Source organism: Mchenga conophoros, linkage group LG2, assembly GCF_057382185.1.
Source record: "Mchenga conophoros isolate Kocher_MC1m ecotype Shallow Benthic linkage group LG2, M_conophoros_male_GT1.1, whole genome shotgun sequence".
Lineage (NCBI taxonomy): Eukaryota > Metazoa > Chordata > Actinopteri > Cichliformes > Cichlidae > Mchenga > Mchenga conophoros.
The window spans coordinates 21287172-21312656 of record NC_140527.1 but is presented as its reverse complement, the minus strand read 5'-3'; the positions used below and the strand labels follow the sequence as shown (position 1 = coordinate 21312656).

Below are 25485 nucleotides of genomic sequence, written 5' to 3'. Positions count from 1 at the left end.
GGCCTTTAGATCTAGAGGCCTAACCCTAAAGCCTAGAGGCTAACTGGTGATTGCCAGACAGCCACTGGTCACAAGGGAAAAATGAGTGAATGTTGTGAGTGGATGCTGGAGGTTGTTGGCAGTGTCTCAGTTGCTAAAGCCCTAGCCAAGTACACCTGAGGTCAGTCAGTGACTCTCTTGTAATTACAAATCAGTTTATTTCCTGACCCATTGACAAGTACTTTCTGGGGGTCCATGGCTGCCATTGCCCCTAGTTGTAGTGAAACTATGAAAAGAGCAGTGCAAACCTGAAATGGGGACAGTGGCGTGTCTAGAAAATTTTTGTTGGGGGGGCCAGGTAGGGGCACAGATTTGGAGAAGGGTGGCAGATTTAATTGGCAGATAATGTTTAAAAAAAAAATTCTACCAACCCTTAACCATAATTCAATAATCCTATAAACCTAATAACCAAATGCACTTTTAACTCTTATTAGAATGAGATTTTAACCACTACGGTGCAAAGTTTTTAGATACTGCGTTGATAAAGTACAAGAGATACAATCAGTGCTTTGTCAGTGTTTACTCAGCATTCAAGGACATCAATATTTGCATAGTATTTTTACTGACATATAGTGCACATATGTTTTGGGCAAAAACATTTTTGAAAATTAAAATACGAACATTTGTAACAAACAATTGACAAATTAGCCAATGCCAATGCAAAACTTTATCTGCCTGTTAAAAAAAGAAGATAATCTTCTCACAAACTGGTGTTTGATTTTGAAACAGGAAAAAAGTGGAGAAACAACTGAAAAGACTAATATTTGAATAAAACCTGAAAGCAAGTAAATACTTTCTATGCTGCCTTATGGTAAACTTTGGTAATATTGATAAAGAACAACACTGGCTGATGATAAAATACAGTCAGCTGGCATGGTGACACTGCCAGTATTAACCTGCAGGACTGGACTGGGACAAAAAAAATTGGGCATTTTTACTACAGACCGACCCACCAGGTAGTAAAGCCATAAAGCCTTTGAATGAAAACAAATGCTGTTGTGACAGTGATGTACAGTCTTGTTGGTATATGTATGATTTCTATACATTTTACATCAGATAAAAACTTTGGTTGTAAGATTTAGATAATTATTTAATAAAAACTAGGTATTTTAAATGAGAATAAGAAAGAAAAGTATTTCTTTGTGCCCCCCTTTCCCTGTTAATGCCCTACCTGGCCCCCTGGCAAAACTTTGCTAGACCCGCCCCTGCACAGTTACCAGCGGTCAGCTACATAAAAAAGGATCCTGGTGTTATTTATCTCTCAGAAACAGTTGATAACTTCAACTCATTCATGTCACCTAAAAGGTAAACCTGTTTCTCCATCACCTGTTCAGCTCTGATGATTCAGTAAGGACATCTCCTGGTTTCATCTTCATGTTTCCCTCTCACCACATATCTAAACAGACATCATGACCAGCAGCTTTACAGCTGTGGCACCAGCAAACATCAGCTGATACTAGAAATTAATATTAAATACATTCTAACAACAGCTGGTCAAGCTTAAACGTGCTGCTGTTGTTTAGCGCAATATCTGCTGGTTTCCTCTTTCTGGCGCAAAGTGGGCGATAAACAAACAAGAGAGAAAAGCCGATCAGCTGATCATTGATCAGTTTAATGATTGAAGTAGCAACAGGAGAGGGAGGGAGAGAGAATGAGAGAAGAGGCAGCTGTGCAGCATAAAGACAGAATAAATCCAGCTTTGTGTCTTTTTTCCATTCTAGCTAAAGTCTGGGACAAACTGCGTCTCTTCTCAGCTCAATACGAAACGCGTAATATTTTCTCTGAATGAGGGACCATTCCATTTTTTTAAGGAGCCGTTGGCAACTCTACTAACTAACCTTATGAATAAAATAAAGTTCACTATCAGTAACATCATAGCACCCACCCAGCTGTATAAAAACTCCGTCAAACTGGCTAGAACGCAGTATGAGTTATTGCAACTGACAGTAAAAAGTCAGCAACATGAAAATAAACTCCACCTAAACTTGGTTTATATCTGACCCAGATAGACTGCAGGTCATAACTTCTTACCTGAAGTTCAGTTCACCTGACACTCGGACTGGTGGCTGCTTCGGGTCTCTCCTCCTGCCTCCCCTTCCCTCATCCACCTGCTGCCTCTGTGGAAGCCCCGTCATAGCCACCACCAAACAACGGAGTTATTTCTACACATCGACCTGCATCTGGCCAATCCACCACCTCTCATTGTTCATGCCATTACAAAAAAAATAAAAAATAAGTCACTGGGGATATGCCCGATGGCCAGTCCAGCTATGTTAACCTGCAACCAAATTTGCAGCTCCATACAGCAATGTTACGACTTAGATTATATCTTATAACGCATAACTCTTATGTTAGCTGCCCTCAGTAGCATACTGTCTGAAATATTCGACGGCTGCAATAATTCTTTAAGTGTTATTTTTTTCCTTGGTATTCTAATTTCACCGAAGTTTACTAAACTCAACAAACTTAATATTACTTACCGGGACATTTATTCTGTCCTCATTTTCTTTCACAGAAAAATTGTTTCCTGCAGTGACGTCTTTCGCGCTTGGCTCTCCTACCTTTGCTAACGTGATGCGCATAGCGCAGAAGCGATGCTGCATTCACTTACACTCGGATATCTGAGCGTCACCGTGAAAACATAATCGGACATTTGATATTTGATTGAATTTTATTGTTTTGCCTTTGGGGTGGCACCTGGGGTGGCCAGTCTGGTTTGGGGGGTGGCCTGTATTGGACTGTATCCCATCTCCATCCATTATTATGTCCTACCTGTGACTTTGAGTTGCGTTGTCCTTCGCACCAATCTGGATCCATACTGCAATTCACAGGTGTAATTTCCCCCGTCTCCCTCCTCTATCTCAGGTATCCAAATATGTGTGGTATTAACAATGATGGAGCTTCTCCATTCAACCAGCTCACACTCCTAACAGGAGACATAGGCAGAATAGATCAGTCGCAACCTTAAACAGAAGACTCATAAAAACTTTTCTGTGTTCATGCCATACCTTGTACCAGGTCATCTGCGGTTGTTTATATGGAGCCAAATAGTCTTCTATATCAGGACAGTGGATCATTTTGCTGTGGGTTATCTCAGCTTTCTCCAGATGGCGGATTTTGCTACTGAAGCATTTTCCCTCGTCGCTCTCTTCCACGGTCATCGACATGGACACTTTCATGCAGTATGTGGAGTTCCTAAACAGATTAAAAATATACATAAAAAAGTATTCTGTATCACTGCATGTTGACATCTTTCTCGGAGTTGTTGAGAAAAGAAACCACTTGACATCACAAATATAACCCATCTATGCAGTTGTTTCTAAGCCAATTCAAGCACCCTGAAATCAATCTGAGTGGGTTTGTTTTTAGCTGGTTTGTTTATCCATTCAAAAGTTAGCTACAACAGTGACATGAGTTATTCAACCATTTGTTCAACACCGAGACTCAAACTGTCAAAGTCTTATAATCTGTGTCAAACAGAGCTATTTTCTGGTGAAAATGCAGGGTGGGCCCTTTGGCTCTGTTCTGGTTATTTCTGGTGAAATTATAGGCCCATTGACATCCCAGCTTTTCACTGACACCATTCAAGGAACTGGCAATAAATAAGAGGTTTTACAAACGCCATCATAAACAAAAGATTTCATAAAAAGCCTTGCTATACATTGGCTTCATTCTTGCAGATCGCAGTGAGCAAAGATAACTGTACTTGAGAACTGGTGCTCTAAAAATAAAATACACTTTGATTGAAATCAAACATTTTAAAGGAAAGAAATTAGAAAAATTTGACATAATTATATACACCAATTATGAGATTAAACTGTTAGGATCCATCCTTGACAACAAAGGGTAAATGGTAATGTTTAGTGCTGAATGACAAATAGAGTCACTAAGAAACAAAGTATCAGTCTTTGTGGTTACTGGCATTCTACTGTCAACCAAGGAGCAAAACAAGCGAACTGCAACAGCTTTGCTTTTAAAGAAAACTGTCACGTCAGTCACTTCACACAACAACTGATGAGTAGCGCAGAGACAGAGCTGCATTTAGAGCCCACAAGTGGATTATTGTTCAGAGGCCTGAAGCAGCACGATATTCACACCTGTAGCTGTTCTCCACATTAATATTTCAATAAGGTACGATAAGTGACCAGAGCCTGTGATATATGATGATTATGTTGAATTTCCTTCTCCTGACGTGGCATTTTACATGACTAATGAGTTTGAATTACATAAATCCTTTTTTAAAAAATTATTATTAACAAATAGCCCATAATACCACTGCACAGTGGACAAAACTGGCAATGAATATGTAAAAATGTACCACTGCGTGTATTTAGGAAACTGAATCAAAACTGACTGTTTGGGGTGTTTGTACAAAGATATTAATCGGATCCAGAGCACTCCTGCACATATTAACTTTTATCTTTATGGCAACAATATCAGGGAGCAGCCTCTCTAGAAGCAACATTTTGGTTAGCACGCAAAAGATGTTGTTTATAAAGCGAGCACAGAGAATAGCTATTAGCATTTAGCATTGCTGATACTCGTTTGGGGTTTTAAAACCTCGAATGCCTTCATTTCCAAAAGCAGCATGTTACTTGTTTCAATACAAAACACCTAAAGGACAAGTGAGGTCATACTGACACAGGCACAGAGACGAGTTGCTGACAATTTGGCACTGGTCATTTTTATAAGTATGATGTGATTAGTCGCTGGAGGTTGCTAGAAGCTAGTAGTTACTGTGAAATCAACTACTAAAGCCCTTTAATGTTGATCTAGAGAGTGAATTGTGTCAGCCTGATAAACACCGGTTGCTAGAGAAGAGTGTGCACTCTGTGACGTTCCAAAAGGTTAACAGTGTAAGAATAGTCACAGACAGTTATACAGTACTACACTAATAACCTCCTTGCAGTTGCTTTGGTTGTCACCAGATTGCCACAGTTTGCAAGTTAATGCCTTCGATGTAATCTCCGTTCACCTTCAAAGTAGAACTTGTGCCGGTACAACTAAAATTGACAGTCTACTAGTGCCTAAAGTAACTGTAAAGGAGTTTTAGAAGCAGGCTTTGTGGACATAGATAGTGCAAGCTTTATTAAAAAGCTGATAAACTAAAATCCAGATGGTCCACATTACTGAAGATTAAGATGAGAAACACTGAAGCACGTGGGAGGAAAATATACAATCTGCCAAGGACAAAGGGAAACGCAAGACTACACAGGGGCCTGGTTGGGTGGAGGTGAAAGCAGTCAAACACAGATGAAGCTAATAAGGACAGCAAACAATAACAAGGAGGGAAGGGAACTAAAACAAAAAGAAGATATGAGAAAACTAACTGTCAGAGTAAAACAGGAATTAACCAAAATAGAAGTAGGTTAGACAAAGAGATAAAGACCAGCGTTAGACTAGGATGTAAGATACAGGGGGACACAAAAGTAAGAGGAAGGGAAGAAGAGAATAACATTAGAAACAAGTGAAAAGTAATAGAAGCCAGAGGGACTGCAAAAGCTTGCTGCGCTGCCCCAAAGGGATAAACCTCAGCCCACTTCGTACAGTAGTTTCTAGACACATAAAATGTTTCTCAGCTCAGTCCAGAAGCCCGTCCACTAAATAAGGTTTACCCCTGCCCTGCCTTTTTGCACCTGCTGCAATTAGCATGCAGCTCCCTGTCGCAGCAGATGTGCAAAAACAGAGCCGAAGCAATTACCTCGAAGACAGGTAGGCTCTGTGGACTGTGTTGATAAAATGTGTGTTGTTATTTGTGCTAGCGAGACATCGGAGGTTACAGCTCACAGTTACATGCTGCCGTCATAACGCCATGTGTGACAGCGTGTCCTTGAGCCAAATTTTTCTAATGAAACAAAACAAGCGAACTTTGAAGTTTTCTTTCATGTGCGTGATGCAACACGCTTTCAACATCGTTTTCGATTTGAAGTCTTAATATCTGCTCAAGGTGATTGTAATTGTTGGTGTGTGTGTGTGGTTTTGTGGTTGTGTGTGGGCAGACTTTGCTATGTGTGCTCTCCCAAGTTCACCTCCAAACACAAAACAGCGCATTGATCTCTTAGTCTTACTCCCTCATGCACATACCCTGCCCAACACACACACACACACACACACACACACACACACACACACACACACACACACACACACACACACACACAGAGCATTGATGGGATAAGTGGTTTAGATCCACTTAGATGAGAGGTTAAGGGACAATGGGTGTGTGTGTGTGTGTGTGTGTGTGTCTGTCTTACAGGGGACCCTGGATTTTTGTCATTGACCTTACCAAGACCACTGAGCATTGAACTAGAGGCCTGGAAAGCTTTTTATCCATCCATCCCCCAGTTTTTTCTACTCCTCATCAATCTATCTCCAGCCTACAACAGCATCTTGTTTTCTCCTCCAGTGATTCGGTTACCTTATCCTATACACTTCTCTGACTTTTCTGTCCCTCTCTGTCTTTTTCTCTCAATCAGATATAATTCAGTCTTTTACTAACCCTTCTTATTTTTTGGGATTTGTTTTCACGTTCATATTAGCTACTTAATCACCCTTTATGTATAAATAAAAAAAGACCAAATAGCTAAATAGAAAGAAAGATATGGACCGTATCAGCCCAAATGATTTCCACACCAGCACTGTGTCAACAGGTGCAAGACAGGAGCACGTCAGTAGGAGAGCAGCAGTAATCCCAGAGCTCCATATGTCCCTAAAAACGAATGCGTTTCCGGCAAGGCAAGCTCCAGGTCACCTGTATTTGAGCCCATAAATGACAGAAATAGACTTGAAGTGTAAACACATGTTTCAGACTGTCTTTACAGGAGTACAGCTTGAGAAAAATGTGAGCTGTTGACCAACTGTTTAGACAGCTGAACTGATTAAAGTGTTCTGTCAGATGGCCTTGAGACAACTTGCCTCTTTCACCTAATCCCTTTTTCTATGTAAGCACTTTCTATCTGCCATTCATAATTTAATGATCTCCTGATATTAGAGGGTTAAAGTACACCAAAAAAATCTTCTTTAATTTAAGTTAAATTAGTTTGTTTTTCCTAAAGAAGAAAGGACAACAGTTGCAACAGGTAAGACGTCTTTTTTTAGACCAATAACAAGAATGTGCTTATTCCATCCTAATCAATACGACATTTTTAGTAAAGGCAATGGGCTTTTTTACTGTACAATGTAGCTAAGCTATTCTTTATAATTACATTAACCCTCGTTAGCTGTTATTATGTTTAAAGTGGTATCAAAGCAGGTTGACTAAAGAGGCTACATCAGCTTTTTAAATACATTTAGCCTAAATGTTTACAGTAAGTAGGTAAAGCTACTGTCAGTGAGTTCATTGTGTACCAGGTATTTTGCAGAAAAAAGGCAAGGTCTAACCAAAATGAAGAAATTACAGTTTTAGAGATGTGGGGTTAAAACTTCCGACAGAGGATAATCTGCCAAGAGTCAAAGAAGCAAAATACCGAGCTGGAAATGAGCATAACAGGTTCCCTTTAAAATACCCCCGTGCATTGTGGCTTAGAGTCATCAACACAAACGTTGATGTTGATGACTCTCAGTCACGATGCATAATGTTACTCAGTACATTTAAATATGATGTCATAGAGATCCCGAAAAGCGGGGCGAATATGGAGCTGGAATGTCACAGCACTGACATCAAAAAACACCTGTGTTGCCAGCTGCTGCTAGCAAAACGGCACTGTTTGCTGCCTTCTTGCATCATCGATAACTCTCTGTCGCTATGTCCCAGCTTGTGGTAGTGCGCACAAGCCGCAATCCTCATTTATTTTACATAATTGCACAACAAACGAGGATTGCAGCTCATGTGCACTACCAGGGCGACCGTGGTTCAGGGGGTTGGGAAGCTCATCTGTAACCGGAAGGTTGCCGGTTTGATTCCCAAGCTATCTCTGTCCTGGTCGTTGTGTCCTTGGGCAAGACACTTTACCCTACCGCCTACTGGTGTTGGCCAGAGGGGCCGATGGCAGCCTCGCTTCTGTCAGTCTTCCCCAGGGCAGCTGTGGCTACAACTGCGGTTTGTCTGCACCAGTGTGTGAATGAATAGTGGAATTGTAAAGCGCTTTGGGTGCCTAGAAAAGCGCTATATAAATGCAATCCATTATTACCACGGGCAATATCAATGTGTGGCAAAATACTTGAATTAAATATCTATATGTATATATATATTAGGGGTGCAACGATACACAAAATTCACGGTTCGGTTCGGTTCGATACTTTGGTGTCACGGTTCGATATTTTTTCGATACAAAAAAATGTTCATGCATTTTTAATTTGTCATTTATTAAAATTATAAATATATATTTTAACTCAAAAGTACAGTTTTTAAATTTAACCCTAACCCTTGTGCGTGTTTTTTATTTTGACAGCGAATGCGCACCTGCGGACCACTTATGTGCAGCCCTGGTTATTTAGCTCATCATATTGCAGCCACAGAAATTCTTTTGTCCATGAAACCATAAAGCTGCACTTTCTTTTTGCCTCATAGTCTGATTTGTCATAACTTCTCCGTTTTGTGGTAAGCTTTTCTTTGGCTGTCACTTCTTCACCCTGACCTGTCTTATTTGGCTCAGCAGAACTGAAATGCTTTTACACCCTCACTCACATAAGCTCAGCGATTCTCTGCGCGATCAACCTCTCACATGTTTAAGCTTGCTGCGGGAGATTTCACTTGTCATATTTGCATAGTAAGCTAACGATTAATAAGACGATGTCAGAGGAATTGGTGCACAAATTATCATCACTCACAGATCAGTGCTGTCGCTCTCTATACACAGTTCGCACGATTGCAAAGTGAAAGCAAAAAAACAAGCGCAAATTCAAACACGACTTCGATATGTCACATATTGACAGTGGCTCACCGATGCCAATGACATAATTACCCAGCTACATTTCCGAAAGAATGCAAAAGCATTGACATATATTTTTCCTACAATAGCCCGATGGGCAGGGAAGAGATAGATTTTGGTAGCCCGACTGAAAAAATCGCTAGCTCCGGGACGTCGGGCTAGCGATATTGCAAGCCCTGTATCTGATTGAGGAATCACTCATCTTTGGAAAAGAGAGTTTATTACAGAGAAATGTCTCTTTCCAAAATAAAAGCTATACTATCCGCTTCTTCTGGGCTATATTCTCAGCAGCATAAGGAGAATCATGTGCTAACAGCTGTCTAAATGACTCGGCTAAAGTTAGTAGCATGCTTGCTTTTTTTTGTCTGCTTCCACTTGTCTTTGCACTACGATGATGTCGGCGTAAATGTGCAGTCATATTCGTTGTGTTCCCGCTAGTGCTTTCAGGTTAATCTCGTTGAAATTACCTTAACGCCACAACACGGCAAATCTCCGTTAACGAGCTACCGCCGATCACTCCGTGCATGGGGCTAGACGGCCAACACGTTAACGAGCTAACTGCACTAACTGCGCTAACACACGCGGAGTAGTCGAACACAGATTCACTGAGCGCTCAACACAGACAGCATCGTCAGAAGGAAAATTGATGAAATAAATTACAAATGTTGTATTGTTCGATACATATGCGTACCGAACCGAAAGCACTGTATCGAACGGTTCAATATCGATACGAATATCGTTGCACCCCTAATATATATATATATATATATATATACACACACACACGCTCTTCCTCACATATATACTTTTATAAACACTTCCCACAAATTGATTTTATGTTAAAAACATGCTTTAACCTTGTAGCTTTGATGATTTGGTTCTATACATTCATGCCAGTAATGCATATTGGATTGAGATGAACTGAAGCAGAACTGTCCTCTCTCTCTCTTTGCTGTCTTTCCACATTTCCCTGTTTTTTGTTTTTCTATCGGGCTTTGTCAAAAGCTCTCCCCCATTCCCCTTTCAACCTGAACACTGGAAGCCTGGCACTAAACTGTGAAAACAACAACTATGTAAAGAAGAATGTATTATGCATATCGCACTGTAAACATGATGATTCAATTAGACCGCAATGCAAACGCTGTGTCAGAAGCATTTAGCACATGCTGTGCGCCTCTTATAAATGCAAATTGTTGGTACGTGTGTGGGTGTGTGTTCATATCTGGCGCTATGTGAATACATTTAAATTGCTTTGTTAGTAAAAATGCCCCTGAAGTTAAAGACATTTGTCTATTTAATGTGATACAAGTTAGAGTCGTACACATTTTTGGTTTGCTGTACCAACGAAAAAAAAAGTCACTGCAGCTGGAATTATGAAGTTATCATAATTAGATATTCAGGGGGTAGGTTTTTTTTTTCCATTGCCATTTACCTGCAGGGCAAATAAGTAATAACCAACCGTGAATATACTGTATTTGGGATTATTAGAGGAGAACGAACATGCTCTACTATATGAAATGAATATCCAACACGTTCAGGAAAACCTCATTATAATCCACATCTAATTAAAATGTGTCCATGGCCTTTGTTCAAGAAATTACAAGATGTCTAGGAAATTACAAATTAAAGCAGAAGGAGATGAAGCAGAAAAAAATAGAGAGATGAACCAAAAAAAGATAAAATAATAGCGTATATTCGTGAACAGGTATAGTCATTTCTTGTGTCAATTAATTGTATTCTTTCAAAAAGAATTCCAAGAACCTGGAAATCAAACATCCTTCAGATCAATTTAATACTTTTTCTTCCTAAATATACATACAGAACATAAGGGATATTATCAGCATCTGCTATTTGATTTTCCGGTTTCATCTGATTAAATTCTCAGTAATGATACTTTTACAAAGAAAAGACTACATCACTAGCTTCCCAGGAATGATCCGTTATTTCAGGTAATGGTAAAATAGTGTTATTGCCAAAATATCCAGTCTAGGACAAACTGTTCAAAGGCAGCTCCAAATTACCCAGATCGAAGAAGCCACACATATGCCTGCATTCTGTTTGAACATTGACATAAACTTTGCAAAGGTTTGCACATCACAGATCAGTGGCAAACAAAGCAAATCACCTAAAATTACTAAAACAAATTTCTTTATTAAGAATTTCCAGCAAATGTCATGCTACCTGTGTGTGAACATATCAGAACTTCATCCATTTTCTTAACTGGTTATCCAACGTGTGGTCACACAGGAATAAGGAAGACTGACCAGGAGGTCCAAACCCAAATCATCTTGCTGTAAGGTGAAAGTTCTTCTGCTTGAATGGTAAATGGACTCGTTCTTATATAGCGCTTTTCTACTCTGAGCACTCAAAGTGCTTTACACAACTCATTCATTCACCCAATCACACAAGCTATTTTTCTAAGTTTTTATTGTTATCTAACATTCATACACACATTCACACTCTGATGGATGCATCGGAGAGCAACCTTGGGGTTAGTATCTTGCCAAAGGATATTTGGCATGCAGACTGGAACAGACTAGGATTGAACCAACAACCTTCCGGTTAGTAGGTGACGTGCTCCACCTGAGATACAGCCACCCCTGTTGTTTGACAGATGACACTCAAGCAAGCAAGCAAGCAATTTATGTTAGAAGTGGTTTAATAGAGAAGGCATCTTTCTGCTTCAGAGGCAGATAAATCTGACATTCGTCAGCATAGCAGTGGAAGGATATTCTATGCTTTCTGAGGATGGTTCCCAGGGGCTGTAGATATAATGAAAAAGAGCAGAGGCCCTAAAATTGAGCCCTGCAGGACCCCAAACTGAAAAGCGGCAGAGGAGGACTCATACCCTAAAAAGTTAACACTAAAAGTTCTGTCAGAAACATAAGCTCTAAACCATTTCAAAGCAGTACCACGAATGCCTGCAAGATGGTGCAAGCGAGACAGTAAAATGTTATGGTCTACAAAAGCAGCTGTTAGGTCAAGGAGGACAAGAACAACATAATTACCATAATTACCACTCTCCATTTCCAGTTTGTGTTTCACTGTTTTAGTTTATTACAGTTAAGAGAATAGCTGGCAAGTGTTTGCAGAACAGTCAGTGTGTTCCTGGCAAACAACTAACCAAATCAGTCACAAGCAGGCTTTCACCACTGGCCAGAAATACATTTTTTAATGTATTTACAATTTTTTATCACATGACCAGTAGTTGATAGATAGATAGATCTCTCTTTCTTTTCTATCTAGCATTTCCTCCATAGCAGACCTTGCCATAGTGGGACAGAAAATATCCAAATAAATGCAAACACATTATAATAAAATATATTTCCTAGTGTACACTAAAGCTCTTTACCATTGTGTAGAAAGCTTCTTTCTACCCATTACACACACTAAATATTACTAAATAATTGATGTTAATGGCACATCTCAGCCCTATAGATAGCTGCTAATGTGAGTATGTGTCAAGAGTTAAGAACATTTCTGACTTTATTAAGGAGACAAGAAAATTGCTTTCAGACACAGAAATGAGAAAAGAATTTGAAACACTGAGTAACAGAGGCAATAGAGTGCTACAGATTAGATTCCAGAGATGGTATTTAAGGTTCATCTAGATCTTATTAGAGATATGTTTGCATTTCATAGCCTTAGGCCATTTCATTTTTATGAGATGTGCACATGCTCCAGGCCGACAAAGCAGCAATAAGACCACTGGTGTTTATTGGGACCATTTTCGGGAGGAGTGATCACGATGTTGGCAGCCCAATTTGTTTTTGACGTATTAACCATACCTGTGCTGTACGTGCTAGTCTCAGTGTGCAATTTGGCTATACTGACAGGTTTATTTTATCTAAACAAATAAAGACATTACTTCTTAGCCTGTAAGAATAGGAGACATTAAAGAGTCAGCAAAACAAAAATCGCTCAATAATTTGATGTGTTTTTAGTACAGTTTGCATTGTACTGTAATCAGGATGAAGTGTAATTAAACAAACTGTCTGACAATGTCTCTGATATCTTGGAATACTTAATTTTTCATGAAGGTGCTGTTTTTCCACCATTTCCAGGCTTAACACTAAGGTGAATGGTCTGCTTTCGCAAAACATTTTTCTGCATTAATCAACAAACAGCTTTATAATTTTAGCGTCGTTATTTCCATATTTACACACTTGTATTTCCAGAGCTGTCATAAATAGTCCTGCTTGGCTGGATCAGAGTTTATACTCAGAGGCACTTTTATATGTGGATATGGACCAAAAGTTCAAACCATAGCTGATAAGCTTAACATTCAGCATGTAGCACCTTCCCATGTCATTCTCAGTAAGATGGCAGTTAAGTCTATTCAATTTTTTAAATAAAAGTTAAATATTTTTAACCACAAGTTTGGTCCTGTTGGAAATATACATCAGGAGGGCAGGAAACACATCATCTCATTATCTTTTTATAGAATATATCTCTGGGTGACTTTATGACATACATGCTTTAAACCGTGAAATGAAAGGTGACCTGTTCTGCTCTTTTCCAATGCCATACATTTTAATCTTGGATTAACAGTTCAAAATCCTTATTATCTATCTTACAGGAACCCAGGAGCACTGAAGTTCATCATTTGTCCGTAAAACACCCCCTCTTTCCCTCTTAAAGCCAAACACAATTTGTATATAGAAGGATGTGTTACAGCCATAGTTGTGTGTGGCTGTGATGGCCATATTAGGGGGTACCCACTCTCTTTGTTATTCCAACCAACAAAAAACCCACCTATATTCACGGATCTCATTATTTAAAACATTCGCTCCTGAACTTTTACACTGGATTCCTGACACACCGCCCAAGTGATCCGAGTCTCTGGAGTGCACTGTGGAGTATTTTACATGCTAGGTGGATGTGCAAACCACTACACTATGCAGCCACTATACAGCATGCATATGACAGATAATAAGGAAACACATAATAGGTCCCTTTAACTACAGTGTGTCCTTTGCTGCTCTGTGTAGGCCTTTTCGCAGCAAACATGGCTTACAAATAAATTAGGCTCGACCCGACAATTTAATGCCAGCAAAATCTGTCCAGCAAAGCTGCCTCTTGTCTTACTGGCAGTGAATGAGGTGAAAAAAGAGATTTCAAAGGTGAAAGGAAAGATTTGTGGCTGCCATTTTGCATCTAATGTGATTAGCCGACATTCATAACACTTTGGTTATCAGCAATTTTTTGCATTAAGCTCACGTAACACACAGCATCTGCATATGTGCCTGCATGTGTGTGTATGTGTACGTGTTCACCGTCTGCTGAGTGCGGCTTGTTATTTTGTCACATGGCAAAGGAAAGTGTATGAATAAAGCATAGGATTTCACTTTTACACATGTGGGGATGTGTGGTTTTATGACTGCCTATGTGCATTTATTAAAGCAAATGAGGAATGTGCTGTCATGATGAAACAGATACCAGGTGTGAGCCGAAAACCTCTTTCAACTTGAAACACAGCTGACAAATCAGCTGCAAATAAAAGCACTTCAGACTGCTTGAAAAATGATCGTTCAAAATCAAAATTATGCACTGAAATCTATACTGCTTGTTTTTTCCTTTATTTTACAACACACTACCAAGTAGTAGAGTCACAGTTACAGTAAGACTTAATGTCCATGCTGGTTTGAGGCTATGATACTGGCAAAGAGACAGCACGTTCTTAGGCTACAATGATTTTTCTTTTTTTCTTAATTGTCACACTGATCTTAATTTGATGCGACTGCTGTACGTCTGTCAGAGGCTACATAATCGCTTCTAAAGTGTCCTCAAGCAAGGCAGCATCACTTCTACAACAATTGCAGGCATACTGCACTTTGGCTGACCGCTAATATTTCATATTTGTGCAGAATTTGTGTTTTGTTCTTGTTGTGGAGCGGTCTCGAAACCCCCCCAAAAAAGACACAAATTCCAGTTCCACAAAATGCTAAATGAGCCGTTAATGAATCTCCAAATCAAATTGTAATCCACCATATCCAACTCGTCAATAAATCAGGCGCACCCTTCCTGCAATTACCCTCCTATGATCAGGGCAGGCTGCTGGAGGGTGCTTTGAATTATGGAGCTAATAGAGGGGGATGTATCCTGGCCAGCAGGCAGCGTGTATATACCTGCACGGAGCTGCAGATTAATTTGACTATCAATCTAACGAACAGGCCGAGAGAGAGGAAGCGTGGACACTGCTGCACGCTGAGACAGTCACACATACACACGCATGGCCGACACATTTCTGTGCATCTCATATGGTTATATATGGATCCATACGCCACAACAAGCTATATTTTAATGAGGTCTTAAATACTGTGTGTAGAAAGTGTTTAACGCAGATTTTTTTAATGACACTGTAAGAAAATTATAATTTTTTAAGCCACAGCTTTTCATTAATAAGAATAGATGCAAATGTGAGTCATTTTTAACCATTACATGTTCTTAAGACCTTTTAGGACATTTTATGATTTTAAAAAAATCTGCAATGCATCAAAACAAACTGGAACCTCATTAAAAACTCATTTCACTCTGATAGCACTTGCTAAACAGAAGACACAAACACGCTGTCAGAGAGATGTGCAGCAGCCTCTGTCGGCTCGCTGACACACAGAAATTGTTTGAGGTACAGTGTTTGCTCCATGCTGGCTTTGTGTGTACCCGTGTCGGCTGCTGTGTGATTTGTAAAGTAAAGTAAAGCTGCACCTTTTTCACGCTCTCCATCATTTTTGTGTTAGCATGTGCGCATCTGTGTGTTTCACTGGAGCGCTAATATTCTTTGATATGAAAGGTCAGCAACCCCAACTTGTGAAGCACAGATCAATACCTGTCACTGCTGATAAGCAACAATCTTGCCTTTGTTCACACAATGTATATGAGAGGAAAAAATACTGATTGAAATCATCACTGCACTGTTTTCCAATCTAGATAAAAAAAAAACACATAATAAACAAGGTACATAATTGTAATGTTTCATTGTTTTGGGTTTTTTCCCCAGTGGATTTTTACACTTGCACTAACCCATGAAAAACATCTTTCGATTTTTGTGTTCTGTAATGTTGCAATTTTTTTTTTATTACAGATTTATTTTGCCAAATTCATCATAAACACAAGTCCACTGTGCGCTGAAATACCAATAAAGCTTTAACAACAACGTTGGATTATAGGTTCACATGTGCAACGTGTTCACTTACAAACAGAAAGGGAGGAAATTTTGTGTGCCTAAAAACAATTGTCTCCCTTTTTTCCCCTGAATGTTCCAAATGTTGCAGTTCTTTCATGTTATTAAATAAGTGAGGAAGTAAAAAGTACAACTACTATTACTGTAGTGTGGGGATTAGCTTGTGTTACAGACCCAGCATGAGAGCCGATGTGTGTTTGAACAGTGTCTGCAGTCTCCTAGGCAAGGTGACTCCACTGAGTGTGTGTGTGTGTGTGTGTGTGTCTCTGTGTGTGTGTGTGCTTATGTACATTATTTGTGTGCAGAACTAAGTCCTTTTATCCCTCGGCATGTTTGTGAAATGAGTTTGTTATGCAAGCATGATGTTCTAATTATTCATGTGATGTACTGATCCTGGTCACATTCAGGTTCATGTTCATGTTTATGTGAACATGATGTAAATACACAGTATCTGGATGTGTATACGCTTCCACTGTCATTTACAGAATACTGCACTCGATTCTTATGTACGTGTAGTTTGTATGCATCTTTAAAAAGACGTTATTAACACGTTTTTTTACTTTGTTTTCAGTGATCAACAGGTGGCAGTAATGCATTCTTCATGATATACACAGTCACTCTTGCTGAACCAAACTTTACTGTGAGGCTTTACTTGCAGCAATGTCAGCCAATGAAATATAGTGTTAATTTAGGCCGGGTTAACGCTCATGATGGGTAAAGACTTTTTAGATTCCCAATAAATCAGCAAGCTGTTGGTTGTTGGACATCTCAGGGCAGCATATGTTGGTCTTTTGTGGGATTTAAATGGAAACAATGACTCAAATATTCAACCACACTATTTTTTTTTTGCCATGAGCTAAGAAAATATTTTTTCTTCATCTTCTCACCCAGTTAAATGTCAGGTGGGTCCGTCAAGGAGGTTGTGTTTCTGGTAGCGTTTGCATGACGTTCTGTCTGTAGACACGATAGCTTGAAAAGTTTTAAATGAATTGTCGTTCAGCTTTGTAGGGGTGTTAATGGATCATGTTAATGATCCATTCAAATCTGGCTTACATCCACTCAGGCGTTCAAGGTCAACTCAGTGATTTATTGGTTAAAAATGGGCTAAAAGTTTTAAAACTTACAAGTGCAGTCTGTGAACATATAGAAAGTAAATATGTCACATTTAACTTCTGACCTCACATTTGACCTCTGACCTCTCCTTCAAGGTCAATAGAGTAATGCTATATAGAGCTATTTAACTGCCATTGCTTGTAATGTAAGCATATAGGGAATTCTAAATATCACATTATAGTTTGGATCCAAATATTATGTCACAGTTGACCTCTGACCTCACTTTTACACTTTTTACTTTTACATTGTTAAGAGAATGAGCTGCTTGGTTAGTTAGAAATATACTGTAGTATAATATTATGTAATAAGCTCAAGTTATTCATGTCTGTTGTTTACACATCAGTGCCTGTTATCCATGACCTACTCCTACATGTTGGTATAATCACAGTAAGCGTCTTTCACACTACTCTTCTCTTATTTTTACTGCACTACAAACTTAAAGCACACTTAAAAGAACAAAACTGAATATATGTAAATAAAAAACGATTCCTTCCAAATTAATTACCCGGAGGAGGTTTGGACTCTTGGAGTACTTATTGTTCCCATTTGTACAAAACACCTGCTGATCAAAGAGACTGCAGGGCTTTGGGCAAATATTTTAGGGAATTTTTGCTTTTAATACTGTACACTGGTGCACTTCATGTTGACAGTAATTAAATTGTGCCATACCATACGGACTTTGGTGTTCTGTAGGGTCTCAAAACTAGCTAAAGTACCATTAAATTTGTGTCCAGTGCTGATTTGAAGTGACTTATGCATGAAACTGTCCTTAACTGGGCTGAGCTCCAGAGGTCTGGAGGTAAATCATATGTATATATATATATATATATATATATATATATATATATATATATATATATATATATACACACATATATATATATATATATATATATATATATATATATATATATATATATATATATATGGGTGATCGTGGCTCAAGAGTTGGGTGTTCGTCTTGTAATTGGCTCGGACAGTCTCGGTCGTTGTGTCCTTGGGCAAGACACTTCACCTACCGCCTACTGGTGATGGCCAGAGAGGCCGATGGCGTGATATGACAGCCTCGCTTCTGTCAGTCTGCCCCAGGGCAGCTGTGGCTACAACTGTAGCTGCCTCCACCAGTGTGTGAATGTGAGAGTGAATGAATAGTGGAATTGTAAAGTGCTTTGAGGGCCTTGAAAAGCGCTATATAAATGCAATTCATTATTATTATTATTATTATTATTATATAACTAAATAGGAACATAAAAATACATAATAGATGGAATAAAAGGGTAGTTTACACACGTGCACTTCATGTGCAGTTTGTGCGAGGTAGTTCTGTGTGATCACATGTATAAGGCGAGGTCCTGATTGTGCTTCCTTTTTACTTTGCATGTTAAATTTAAACTCACACAGCACAATGGATAATTCAGATGTACCATCTTAGGAAAACTTCCACTTCCACGACCTGAAATCATTTCAATAAGGCTTAAACGAGTGACTTTGCAGATCACAGTCTAAGTGTACTTGAAGGACACTCAAGCAAGAGTTGTAGAAGCTGTGAGGATCAGACTTTACAGAGTTGTGTTGCTAACATTGGAGCGGTGGCTTGGTTTTCACAATTTCTCCTCTGCCCTTCCTTTCACCCTGCTTTAGCCCCTTCCTCTCTAAATCTACTGAGTCACATCATATTTCAGAGCATCCTTAAAACCCCTTGAACATCAAAGTGTCAAAACCAAGGCTTTACTTCGTTTTTTTCTTCTTTTTTTTCCCAAAAAACTGGCCAGGGCAGCAGGCATTGGCTCAACGTGGCATGCACTGGCACATGTTAGCCCATATTGGCAAATGACTGGTGCCGACTCAGTGGCTGCCAAGTCACTGAGGACTGCCAAAGAAACTTCAAATGACCGTTCTCTCCTTCTCTGCACCTATTTCACTCCCCACTCCTCTCTGTTTTACTTTGTTACTGCCATCGTTGTTTTACCTCCCTCTCGTCTCTCTCCATCTCTTTGTTTCTTCCTCTTCCACTCACTGTCTTTATCTCCTGCTTGGAGTCTGGTAATCTGATGAAGAGAAAGGTTAAACATTTGGCTGGCATTAGAAAACACCCTTGTGACAATGTTGTGTGTATTTCTTGTGTGTGTGCCTTACCACAGGGGAATAGCTGAGAGAGAAAGTGTGGCAGGGAGAGGTGCGCATAAAGACAGAAATTTAAAAATGAAATTGCAAATGAGAATCTGGTCTTTTATTTGACTTCACCAGCAACCGCAGATAGGTGAAAGCGCTTGATGGGATGTGAGGTAGGGTAATGGCGAAATAGGGAAATTTCAGCAGAAAAACAGCAATTTATTTTGTGCAGCCATTAACTATGGCATCAGGAAAAATATGTCAAAAAAGATACACAGAATTACTTACTGCCTTCCAAAATTACAAGCCTAAGTGTTTATTGATCTGCCACCTGTATTAAAGTTTGTTAAAGAGTTAAAGAAAGTTGCCATGGTTAAGAAAAACGTACACATTCGTTTGGTCACAGATGGGTTTCAGGCTGAGGGCTGCATTGTTAAAATCAAACAGATTGCATGCCCAGTTACTCACCCTGAACTCCTCTCTAAGGGTTTTGGGGTTGTTGGGTTGTTGTTTTTTTTGTTTTTTGGTTTGCAGACCACAAAAAGTCGTCTGTCAGGAGAAATGTCAACGTGGGCCCTTTTTGTCTCGATAGTTCAACCCTGCCTTCTTCAGATTATGCTCATATGATTTGAGCAAAATATTCGCTGACAACTTGAAATGTCAGTGTTATGTTTCACATTTCAACTGCTGTCCAAAAATATTCACTGTTGCGATGTATATCTAATCACCCGTGGCAATGAAAGTGGGATTTCATTAACAGCATTATTTGGTGCAATCATTCCGATGGCAGCTGTGATAGATGTCAGCCACACTGCAACTCTTGATTTGATGGATGGCAGTATTGGTAAAAACTAACCCAGAAACTATGGTCCTGGCAACTTGCACATACATTTGCATGTAACCTGTGTCTGTTCCCCCTCTTGTGGCTGCACCTCCCTGAGTCTGGTCCTACCAGAGAGGTTACTCTGTATTATTCTAGGACCTTACAATATAAAGCACCTTGAGGCAACTGTTGTGATTTGGCACTATACAGTATAAATAAAACTGAACTGATTTGAATATAAATTTCTATCCACACAGCGATTTCACTATCTGTAGTCAGTCTTAGCAAAAAATACCCACTCTTCACTCTAAAGGGGAACCACTGTTGGCTTTTTGTGTGGTGGTACGTGGGCTCCAGTAACCTCGAGTTCTGTGTTTGATCAATTATCGATCTACAACATTGCAATCGTGCTAGTTTTTGAGTCATCAGGAAGCTCTACAGAATGGACTTCTGGACACCAAGAACAATGCCTGATCAGCAGACAGACAGACAGTTAACAGCCAAAGACAGCCAGCATGTTGGCCATCAAATCAAGTGTCCCTACAGCCAATCCAGCATTCAACCACGCAATCAGAAACTCAGAGCACCGGAAAGAGTTCTCAGTCAGTCGGCTAAAACACCAGCTAGCCGATCAGCCTGTCACTGTGCCACCCGACTGACCCACCAATGACCCTACCTAGCCAAATGGCCTGTCCTGCCAAGATGTCACCAATTGAAACAACCTTTCATCCGCCTAACTGCTCAGCTAGCCAACCACAATTCTCTTTTTTAACCTTAGAGAGCAGCCAGCCAGCATCTAGTTACTCATTTTCCCAGAGAACACGTTGCATTTCCATCTAATGTGCCGTGTTGAAGTGAAGAATGGGAAAAGCCAGAGGCATGAAATCTTTCATCTCATGCTACCTCGTTCACTATCTAACACTTATTTTGTTCATTTGGAGTCGTCCTCTCCATCATTTTGTCCTCCGCCATTCTCATTCTTCACCTTCATCTGCGTGTGTGAGTGTGTGTGTCTCCATCTACTTTTTGATTCCTTTTCTGCTTCAGTCTGAGAGAAAACCGAGTGTTGCAGGATAGAGGTTGGGTGCAATGTCTTTCCTGCAGCGCTACAGCCTCAAAAGTAAAGTGAGACCTCTTGCTGGGTGTATCAATTTCTTTCTACATGATGTTTGTGTGTATATGTGTGTGTGTGTGCCATAGTCCTAATCATAGTGTGCGTATGGAGGGTCTTGGGCAGTCGCCGCATGCTCTCTCTCCCTACTGAGGTCCTTATACCTGCAGAGAAAATGGATTTTTGCTTTTCTTTTCTCCTCTACTCATTTCTCCATCTCTTCCAACTCTCTCCTTCATCTCTCTGTATAATTCCATCTTCTCTCTATCAACTGTCCTGTGTTTTTCTCTCCGTGTATTTGCCCTCTCTCCCCACCCCTCCAATTTAACTACTTTCTCCTTGACTCTTTTTTTTTTTACCTTCTTTTCTCTCTCTCTCTCTCCCTCTCCTTCCCGCCCACCTGCCTCCATTTCTTCTGCTCCCTCCCTGTGCACATCTCTGTTTCTCTGCTTCACTTGGACAATGTTATTTTCCAGTTACGGTCTCCTGAGAAGGAATGTCACTCTACTTTTGTTCACCTAGACTTTTTTTAACAGTGTCTTTAGGCTGCACCCCTCTCGCAAACCCACCCACTACAACATACACAAGGGACTTTACTAAACCTTTAAAAGTGTGTAAACCCTTTGAGGTTTTCTAAATTTCTGTATAAATGTGACCAATAATAGCAGTTAATTCAGGGGTGAAATTACTCAGAATTTCTATCAGTGGGACGGAACGTGTAGTTGTAAATGTGAGCGTGGATGATTGCATGCCTGTGTGTGTTACTTGGGCATTCTGACCAGATGCCACTTCTTGCCCTATATATGACAACTGGGGCTCCAGCTTCCCACAACCTAGAATTGGATAATCGAATGATAGAACAGCTGGACGTATGTGATGACAACATTTCTGAGAGCTTCACAAAAAAGACTTGTCCAGGCTGGCAAAGGTTAGAGAACCATTTCTAAAGAGTGTTGACTTCATCAGTCAGTCAGACATATCGTGAAAGAAATTCATCACCCTTCACAGAGGAGGTCGACCAACAAAGATCACTCCAAGAGTAAAGCATGTAATATTGTGAGAGGCCACATACATCTGCCGATGTTTGTGTTCAGAAATTTGCCAAGAGGATGCTGACCAACAACCATTGCCCTCCTGAAGGAACACCACTACAATCCAGCATTAGCAGCTCATCCGATCTGTGAAATATGGGCCTGTTTTAAGAAATATCATGGATGTACTTGAAACAATGATAATAATTGGGACAGGCTCCAGTCCCCCCACAACCCTAATGAGTATAAGCGAAAGAGGATGGATGGAGTGACAGCTGTGTGAAAGTTGTTAAATATCCATTCAAGTTTTATGTTAACCCGACTCTAGACGTTGTTGAACACTCCAACAACTCTTTAAATGAAGTTAAAATAATCATGGAACAGATTTCCATATTAATAAATTACTTTCTGTTAGCATTAAGTAGCTGGACTATGTAATCATAGATCAACTCAATTAAATTAAGTTGGAATAAAAAACTTGCATAATGCTAAAGTAAAACAATTTAATCACATGGAAATCCTTCACACCGACTTCATGTTACTTACAGGATCCAATTTAAAATGTTACTTTTTGATTTTAAATCATTAAACGGTGGAGCCCCTTCCTACCCATCTGAGCTCTTATCTCTTCATTCTCCAGAAAAAAAACATGAAGTCTGGTTCAAAATGATTCATATCCGTTCCAAGGTCTAAGCTTAAATCTCACGGTGGCCTTGTCTGTTGCAGGTTCCAGACTCTGGATTAGTCTGCCTCTAAATATTAGACCTGCACAAACACTGGAACATTTTAAATCTTTACACATTTGACCTTTGACATGCTTAAATGACTCACGTAGCAGGCATCCAGGAGGCATCCCAGTTAACCACCTTAACTTGATCCTTGATATGTGGAGTATTAGCCATCTCTGAAGGAGAGCCTTCAGAGGATGTTCAGCACAGTTTAGTTTAACTGAACTTGTTTAACTGGATTTCACAAAACTCAGTGGTGTTTAGGCCATATTTATGTATAAATGCAGAAATATTTTTCTGTAAGGTATAACCACGATAACCAGTCATCACATCAAAAGAAACTAATTTCATTTGTAATTGGATTTGTTTGGCTTGTCACTTGCAGCAGAGAGCAACACAAATTCAGGGAGACCTGAGTGAAACTGGTGTAATTACTCATGTACTTTGTTTCATTTATTGTAAGCAAAGTGAAAAAAAAGTTGCAAAATAATATATCAAATCCTTTTTATACTGACATATAGCCTTTTACATTCATATGGCAAGCTTATTAACGCAGACATCGAACAACAGTGCTCACAGAGCACAGCTTTCCCCAAAGGGCAGAGGCTGTACTAAAACTTGGATGCTTTATGATGTTTTTATTACAAAATGATGACGTCAGTGTGTTGTGTTGCTGCAGGGCATTGTATTGGAAAAATAAAAACGTATTGTAGAGCTCTCTCTATGCCCTTTCAAATGATATATCACTACATACGGTTTCTTGAAGATTATTTTTCAAGGTCCGATTTGACCTTGGGCACCAGCAGTGAATGTCAAGGTCAAATGCTTTGCCGACCAACGTACTCATGTCCTAAGAGTCACACGCATCGAAATAAAGGATTCTGCACTTAAATAATGAATTGTGCAATAAAATATGCATTTGTAAATTCATTTATGAATTCTCTTATAATTATTCGCTTATTTTTTTAATTACTAAAGTAATTTGTTATTTATTTAATTTAAGACAAAAACACTATTTATAAATCAATATTTCAAAATGAATTATTAATCCTTTAATAAATACTTCAAATTTAAAATGAATTTTACAAAAAAGAATTAAACTGTCAATAAAAACTAGTATACTGTATATTATTGTGAAGTTTGATGATCCATAGAATACGGCTAACATATAGTGTTTTGCAAATTTTTTCATTTGGTGTGACCTTGATTCGAATTTTTACCAAACTTAAGTAATAATCAAATTAACTTGATCTTTTATTTCTGTCTACCATCACACAACATTTGAAAATGATATCTGTGGATACTAGACCGCAAATAACCAAACAGAGCCAATGACATACTTCCTCCCTTTGGAGGGAGAATACAGCAGCACTTCAGTGTAGTTTTTCCCAATATTTCAGTATCAGGAAAATACTTACAGCAGATAAATCCTCCTCCCCATTCAATGTCACTGACTTGTACCTTGATGACGAGGTACTAAACAGTGGATTTTCCTCTTTTTGTGTTTTGTTTTTTTCTCTCTGCAGCAGCTGTGAGAATGAACCAAAGCATTAAAGCTGAAGCTGAGAGTCTGACTGTATTGAAAGTGAAGCTACAGAAGCAGCACACTTTGGTGACAGTTCACAACAGATGAATCATTCACACTGTCACATTGTTTCCTCGCATTCATTTAATAAATTGCTAAAATAATTTGAGGTCTTTCAACAACAAGTATGAACACATAATGCAGCCGGCTGTAAAGCGCAGCGCAGGCTCAGGACGTAGTCCATGAATTAAAGAAGGCCAGCCTCTTTGAAAAGGTTATCAAAAGGATCACTGTGGACTTTGAATCCCAATTATTTTGCCTTAGGCCAACAGAGTGTTATCTTGTATTTGAGAATTCAACTTAGTTTTCACTTTTTAAAACAAGACAGGACAAGTAGTTTGATTTTTTTCTTTTCTTGTAGCTTGTATTTGGACCAGCTCCCGTGTGAACTCATGAGAAGATCACATTACACCAGTGAGAATTGACTGGGAAAGAAGAGACACCCTTTTGCTACGAACAAGCACAACGCCATTAGGTCTGCTATTCGAAAACATATTTTCACAGCCCACAGGATCCCCCTCACTGTAGAGATTAAGAGTTCAGATTTTCTATTTCTTTAATTTGTTACCAGTCTGCATATACGGTGCACTGTGCCGCACCGCAGCAGCAGGGTTAGAATAGAGAAACCCAAAAGGAAAACAAAAAAGTTTCCTAGAAAAGCTCCCCATTTTCCACTTGACCCTCTCTGTCACAGCTTGTTAATTCACTAAAGATGATATAGATATCTTATCACACACATCTATCACTGCTGACAAGCACAGGGTTTAGAAAGATTAATGGAGGGGTGGATTGTTGAGAGAAGGGAGGGGTACAGATGAATGGTCAAATATGCAGGAGACAGAGACTAAACAGCAGAGGTGTGGACTCGAGTCACATGACTTGGACTCGAG

The 25485-nt window shown here is 39.4% G+C and overlaps 1 protein-coding gene across 1 annotated transcript in view; it reads right to left on the bottom strand.

Moving 5' to 3' along the window:
• Window positions 1-25485, bottom strand: part of il1rapl2 (interleukin 1 receptor accessory protein-like 2) — a 420712-nt gene that overhangs the window by 167147 nt on the left and 228080 nt on the right. The window contains exons 5-6 of the mRNA XM_085287845.1: window positions 3048-3234; window positions 2812-2965 (exon numbers count right to left, since the gene is read on the bottom strand). Coding sequence (XP_085143971.1) covers window positions 2812-2965; window positions 3048-3234 — 341 coding nt within the window. The remainder of the gene's footprint in view (window positions 1-2811; window positions 2966-3047; window positions 3235-25485) is intronic.